This window comes from Vigna umbellata, chromosome 6, assembly GCF_029865625.1.
Source record: "Vigna umbellata cultivar VRB3 chromosome 6, Vumbellata_1.0, whole genome shotgun sequence".
NCBI classification, from domain to species: Eukaryota; Viridiplantae; Streptophyta; class Magnoliopsida; order Fabales; family Fabaceae; genus Vigna; species Vigna umbellata.
The window spans coordinates 36,467,369-36,474,352 of record NC_142170.1 but is presented as its reverse complement, the minus strand read 5'-3'; the positions used below and the strand labels follow the sequence as shown (position 1 = coordinate 36,474,352).

At 40.6% G+C, this 6,984-nt stretch overlaps 1 protein-coding gene and 1 long non-coding RNA gene across 3 annotated transcripts; both read left to right on the top strand.

The window, feature by feature from the left end:
• Positions 1-296: 296 nt before the first annotated feature.
• Positions 297-3,334, top strand: LOC148197386 (uncharacterized). 2 transcript variants are annotated; one of them, XR_015780095.1, is made up of 4 exons: positions 297-807; positions 950-1,016; positions 1,122-1,215; positions 3,061-3,334. It is a non-coding gene; the product is annotated as an uncharacterized LOC148197386 (long non-coding RNA). The 2 variants fall into 2 exon arrangements; XR_015780094.1 differs by having other exon boundaries at positions 950-3,334.
• A 348-nt stretch (positions 3,335-3,682) lies between these two features.
• LOC148197385 (uncharacterized) lies at positions 3,683-6,361 on the top strand. Its single transcript, XM_088093675.1, has 5 exons — positions 3,683-3,739; positions 3,875-4,751; positions 5,091-5,492; positions 5,604-5,965; positions 6,071-6,361. The coding sequence occupies exons 1-5, from the start codon at positions 3,683-3,685 to the stop codon at positions 6,359-6,361; spliced, it is 1,989 nt and encodes a 662-aa protein (XP_087949801.1).
• The last annotated feature ends 623 nt before the right edge of the window (positions 6,362-6,984 follow it).

Here is a 6,984-nt window from a genome sequence, read left to right as displayed (position 1 = left end):
GTCTATTAGATTATTCTTTAGTAAATATGTTTTTTTTATTAGACGTTGTTTATAAAACTTTGTTTATGAGATAATATAATTTAGAAAAAGTTATTATAAGTTTGTTTTCACCATATACTTCAAATACTATAATGATAAAAAAAAACCTAGTAATAGCACTACAATTATAATGTTATGCTTTATTTAATTAAAACAGTGCATATATATTTTTTTAAGAACCTTCTGTTAAATATTATATATATATATATATATATATATATATATATATAATATATATATATATATATATATGTGTAAGACCCTATATAATTAAACAATGATAATTCTGTGTTAAACCAGATTAGTGCACTATAATTCTGAGTTGATTTAATCCTACTTCAAATCTGCTAAATCTCTTCCTGCAATGCACTGAAATCAAGCTCCACCATTCTCTGGAAACTGCACCACGTCACACACACTCAGTGCATTAAAAACGCACCAATCTGTGCATGCACACACGCCAAGTGTCACGGGAGAGAATTCCAAGCAGGGTTTGGTGTGCAAGTGGCAGACTATGAAACGCTCTCTTGTTTGATGTGGAATCCACTCAAAATTCTGAGTTTTGAGAAAACTCTTTCACTCACACTCACACTTCGTCTTCCTCAGAAAACCAAACCTTTCATCTTCTCCAACTTCTCACTAAGAACCTTTATCTTCTCTCTACCATTACTCACTTCCTTCAACTCCAATCCGTTTTCTGAAACCATAGGAACATTCACGGGCCAGCAAGCTCCATTTTGATCCGAACCTCTTTTGATTCTGTAACTGGTAAGCTCCAAACCACAATCTAATCTTAAAATTTCTAGGAACACTGTATCAGTTGCATGCAAGGATAAAAATCTGAGTTTCTGAGAACTCTCATCTTCTCTCTAAAATTACTCATTCATCATCTCCTCAAATTCTGTTTCAGATACTGTAAACACTGTCACTGCACCGTGAACATCAACTTGATTCGAACAGAATTGAGAACTGAACTGGTAAGTTCTCATTCTGCATAATTGTCCATTGAGTTCATGCTAATCAAAATTCTGGTTGCATGAATGAGTTATAGGTTTGATCTTTATGTTATTTTGGTATTTTAGATTTAGTGAAAGTCGTGGAGTGAATTCATTTGGGTAGAGAACTGTGAGTGATCAAGATAAACCTTAAACAATTGGAATTTCACTGCAGTAACAGGTAAGGGAAGCCTATAATTTTAATTTATACTGTATGTGTTATGATCTGATGTGCATGTATTAAATGTATGATGTTCGAGCTGTGTAAATGACCACAGTTATGAAATCTGGTTTTCTGATAATGTGATTGATCTGCATGTTGGTTTGGAATGTATGAAAATTATGAGGTTGAGCTGTTAAGAATGGTTTATGATATCTGATATGAATTCTAGTTTGGATGGGTCTGTCATGAACTGATACGGCTTGGATGAATGATATTTGATGTTGGATTTGATTTGATTACATGTTGAATTGATGATGCATGAACTGAGTATGGTTATTGGATACTTGGAATGAATTAGATGTTGAAAACTGTATGATAACATGTTGGAAGTGAATTAAATCTGAAATGAAAGTATAAAGTTAGAAAAATTGAAATCTGGGAAAAATTCTACTAAGTGTGAAAAATCTGAATTTCTGATCATTCTCTGTTGCTAAAAGGACGTTCGTCACTGGACGGTCTTAGACCGTTCGGTGTTTGGTTAGCATGACTTAGATTGGAATTCATTCATTTGGAATGAATTCTGCTCAAGAACGAGCGTCCCCCAATTGGGTGAATGAGCTTTCGATCTGCTCAGTACAGCTAAGTATTTAAAACTTTATAAAGAAGTGACGTTCGGCCTTAAGTCGAGCGTCCGTCCTTATTGACGCTCGTCCTCATGATTGAGCGTTCGTTCTTATTGTTGTTCGACCTTATGTCGAACGTGCATTCTAAGAGAGCGTTCGTCCTTATATTGAACGTTCGTCCAAGTTGACGTTCGGTCTTATATCGAAACGTTCGTCCTAGATAACGCTTGGGTTTTACCAGCGTTCGTTCTGATTGTGCTCGGTCATTTACCTGGCGTTCGTTCAAAGCAGGGTTCGGTTTTATAATTGAACGCTCGTCCTTACCATTGAACTCTGAGCGAACGTAACTGGCGTTCGTCCAAATTGCTAATTAACGTTCGTTTTTCTGGCAGTGCTGTTTTCTGAAATCAAATTATATTGACTGTTTATCTAAACAATGTCTTACTGGTGTTATCCTTTGGATTCTACCTGGACTCGTTACATTCAAAATCTTTCTAAGTATCATTCATGTCTTTTAAAGATCAGTATTTTCAAATTATAAATTTTAAAGAGTATTAGGTGAGTTCCTTGGTTCTTTTCTCTTGTTCAGAAACAAGGATGCAGAGTACTGTAACATGTAAATTTCTATTTATTAAATGATGAACTTTCGTGAAATTAAGAGAGTGGAATACAGAATGGAAATATGGATTCAGTGAACTGTTTAATATGGTGAATTATATGTGGAATGAATTATTGGAAATGAATTATGATGAGCGTTCCAAGGAGGAACGTCTCTAATATGATTGATTGTTGATTTTTGTAAAGTATGACTGTGGGCATGCTAAGCTGGCTTGGTCCATCCTGATATTCCGTGATACACCTCTTCAAGTAGAAGGGGGTAGTCATGCGTGGGAATGGCAGGAGGTCCTTAGTCCATAAGTTAACATGGGCGACGTAAGAACGGACTTACCTCGAGTGGCAGCTGTTTGGTGTTACCCAGTTACTACACCACTCGGGTGCAAGGACGCCTGTAGCTACACGGTTCATACAGTCCGGACAGTCTGTCTATTATATAAGTATCTGTATGATTGTTAATTGATGAGCTTGCATGATGTATGTGTGGATTTAAATATAAATGTATGTGTTGATTGTATAAATTAAATATTATAAGCTTACCCTTGCGTTTCCATTGTGTTGTCTATTGTCCATGTATAATCCGTGTTGTCAAAATGCAATGATCATCCGTTGTGGATGTGAGCAGATGGTGGTGTATCCCTTGAGCAAGTGTTGGACGAAGAAAAGGTGGAGGATGCTAACCTTGTGGAGGTTGAAGTAAAATCGGAGCAGTAGGATTAGATTAGTAGTAGAGGTTATGTTTTCTGTACTGAGTTTTGGAAGTTCTGTATATAATTCTGCAGAATTTTGTATGCAGATCTGTTTTATGTATTTTGGTGGATTTCTGAACACTGTAAACTCTGCTGTAAGTTACTGAACAGTACTGTTTATTTATATAAGTGCTGTATTCTTTTGGCGCAGCGGTTATTTGTGTAAAGACTGTTTAATGTTGCTGTTAATTGTGATTAATTCTGAATTATAGTGATTACTATATTTTGGGATGTTACATTAGTGGTATCAGAGCAGTTTTGTTCTTTTAAGGAACACTGTAGGTATGAGTGCACTACGTTTTGCTGTGTGCTTATTATATGTTAATGAGTTATTGTTTTAACTCTCGAACTTTACTAACGCTCGTTTTTCTCTGATTCAGAGAACTAATGGCGCCTAGACTTCCTCCTCCTCCCCAACCGAATGAGTCCGATACGTCCAGCAACACTAGGTTGTTGGAAACCGTAGTTGAACGACTGCATCAACAGAATACTACACTGATGGAGCAAAACGCCACTCTGATGCAGCAAAACCAAGCTGCTATGCAAGGATTGGAGGCATCGCGTGTCAATTCTGAAAACACGCAAAGGCAATTGATGGAGATCCTGGCTGCAACTAGAGGTGCGCCTGGAGCATCTTCTTCAAACGCTGCTCAACCAAATGCTGAATGGAGTTTGGAAAGTTTCCTTCAGCATCACCCTGCCAAGTTCAGTGGCAAATGTCTTCCTGATGAGGCAGATCATTGGCTGAGGGACATTGAGAAGATTTATAATGCAAAGAGGTGTCCTGACGACAACAGATTGGCGTTTACTGAGTACTTGTTGACTGGTGAGGCCAACCACTGGTGGACGAGTGTGAGGGCTATCCTGGCCGACACTCATGCTCCTATCACCTGGGAGGTTTTTAGAAACAAATTTTATGAAGAATATTTCCCAGACAGCGTTCGCTATGCCAAGGAAGTAGAATTTCTTCAGCTGGTGCAAGGGGGAAAATCTGTATCCGAGTACACAAATTCTTTCAAACAGTTGTTGAGGTTTAATACGATGGCCACTAGTGAAGAGTGGCAGTGTAGGAAATTTGAGAATGGATTAAGAAGCGACCTGAAGGTGTTGATATCAAGTTTATGCATTCGGTCATTTCCTGCAATGGTGGAAAGAGCCAAAGTATTGGAGAAGAATATGGCAGAAGTGGAACGACAAAAGAAGCAGACACAGGTGACTAGAGGGTCGATTGTATCCAGGGGTACTGCCAACACGAGAAGTACTCCTTACGCTCGCCCAGGTCAGTCAAATGCAAGTGGATCACGAGCATTAATCACTGCCGGACAACCAGGAAACGTCACTTGTTTCCAGTGTGGAGGGCCACACTATCGTTCATCTTGCCCTCAACTCACGGGAGGAAAATTCTGCACGAAATGTAGAAGAAGTGGGCACTTGGAGAATGAGTGCAACATGGGTGGACGAGCTGTGTTGAGGCCACCGAATGCTGGCAGAAATCAGGCTAGAGGAGGACGAGCCCAAGCAGCTGGACGTGTTTATGCAATCACTGGTGCAGAAGCAGCGAGCTCAGGTACGCTCGTTACTGGCACATGCTTGCTGTATGGAATAAATTGTTGTGTGTTGTTTGACTCGGGGGCGACACACTCCTTCATATCGAAGGCGTGCGTTGATAAGTTGGGAATAGCTGTGAGTGAGATGAATTTTGATTTGGTGGTGTCAACACCAGCTGCGGGTGAAGTTAGGACATCTACCATGTGTGTTAGATGCCCTATTGAGGTAGAAGGACGTAGGTACAAGGTGAATCTTATCTGTTTGCCACTCAAAGATTTAGAAATAATTTTGGGAATGGATTGGCTCAATACCAATCGCATTCTCATAGACTGTGGCAAGAAGGAGTTGATTTTTCCAGAAGAAGAAGAGGAATGCCTTGGTGTGACTCTCGGTCAGTTAAAGGAAGATATTATGGAGGGCGCGGCTTGTTTTCTCATCATGACACATGAGGACCAAGAGCTGGGAGGTTTGAAGCAGGAACGAACGTCTGTTGTGGAGGAGTTTCTGGATATTTTTCCAGATGAAATACCAGGGTTGCCTCCTGTTAGAGAAGTCGAATTCACCATAGACTTGGTGACCACGGCAGCCCCTATATCAGTCCAACCATACCGTATGGCGCCTGCAGAATTGGTTGAACTTAAGAAACAGATTGAAGAACTCATGGAGAAACAATTTATCAGACCAAGTGTGTCACCTTGGGGAGCACCTGTACTGTTAGTGAAGAAAAAGGATGGCAGCTCTCGGTTATGCATTGACTATCGTCAGTTAAACAAGCTGACCATCAAGAACAAATACCCGTTGCCTAGGATTGATGACTTGTTGGATCAACTGCATGGGGCAACGGTATTTTCTAAGATTGATCTGCGTTCAGGATATCACCAAATCAGGGTGAAGGAGGATGACATCCAGAAAACAGCCTTCAGGTCTCGTTATGGACACTACGAGTATGTAGTGATGCCATTTGGAGTAACAAACGCTCCTGCTGTGTTCATGGATTATATGAACCGTATATTCAGACCTTACTTGGACAAGTTTGTGGTTGTCTTCATAGATGACATCCTCATCTACTCTAAGACACAAGCCGAGCATGAAGAACACTTGAGGGCAGTGCTGAGTGTGTTGAGGGAGAAGGAGTTGTATGCCAAACTGTCCAAGTGTGAATTCTGGATGAAGGAGGTGCAGTTTTTGGGACATGTGGTCTCGGCTGGAGGTATTTCAGTGGATCCAGCTAAGGTACGTGCAGTGTTGGAATGGAAAAGTCCTCGTTCAATCACGGAAGTGAGGAGTTTTGTTGGTCTTGCGGGCTACTATAGGCGTTTCATTGAAGGGTTTTCCAAGATAGTAGCACCGTTGACGCAGCTTACGAGGAAAGATCACCCTTTTGCTTGGACGGATTTGTGTGAAGAACGCTTCCAAGAGCTGAAGAATAAGTTGACAAGCGCTCCAGTTTTAGTGATTCCGGACACTGCCAAACCGTTTGAAGTTTACTGTGATGCATCTCACCAAGGTTTGGGGTGCGTTCTCATGCAAGAGAAGAAGGCAGTGGCGTATGCTTCTCGGCAATTGAAGATACATGAGAAGAATTATCCAACGCATGATTTGGAGCTGGCAGCGTTGTGTTTGCATTGAAGATTTGGAGGCATTATCTATACGGATCCACTTTCCAAGTCTTCAGTGATCACAAGAGCCTCAAATATTTATTTGACCAGAAGGAGTTGAACATGAGGCAGAGGCGTTGGCTGGAATTCCTAAAAGATTATGATTTTGAGTTGCTTTATCATCCTGGTAAAGCAAACGTAGTGGCAGACGCATTAAGCAGGAAGGCAGTGCATGTCTCGTTAATGATGGTGAAGGAGCTGCACTTAGTGGAGAGTTTCAGAGATCTAAGGTTGCAGTATGAGTTAGAACCGAACAGCATCAAGTGCTGCAACCTTAGGATATCAAGCAATGTGTTTGATCGTATATGGACGAAGCAACGTGAAGATGAAAACTTGGTGAAAATCTTTGATGCACTTGGTACAGACAAGGCTAAAGAATTTAATGCTGGAACGGATGGTATGTTACGTTACCTTGGTAGAACGTGCATTCCCAATGATGGAGAGCTGAAGCGGATTATACTGGAGGAAGCACATCATAGCCGTCTTAGCATACATCCCGGTATGACTAAGATGTACCAAGATCTTAGGCGTTCGTTCTGGTGGCCTGGAATGAAGAGTGATGTTGCACGATTTGTAGCATCTTGCTTGACTTGC

Excerpts from the sequence above, each read along its gene's own strand:
- LOC148197385 (XM_088093675.1), top strand. The coding sequence starts at position 3,683 with ATGGAGCAAAACGCCACTCTGATGCAGCAAAACCAAGCTGCTATGCAA. Across the intron at positions 5,493-5,603 it reads TCGGTTATGCATTGACTATC|GATATCACCAAATCAGGGTG; the intron begins GTCAGTTAAACA and ends ATCTGCGTTCAG. Across the intron at positions 5,966-6,070 it reads TTTCAGTGGATCCAGCTAAG|ATAGTAGCACCGTTGACGCA; the intron begins GTACGTGCAGTG and ends GGGTTTTCCAAG.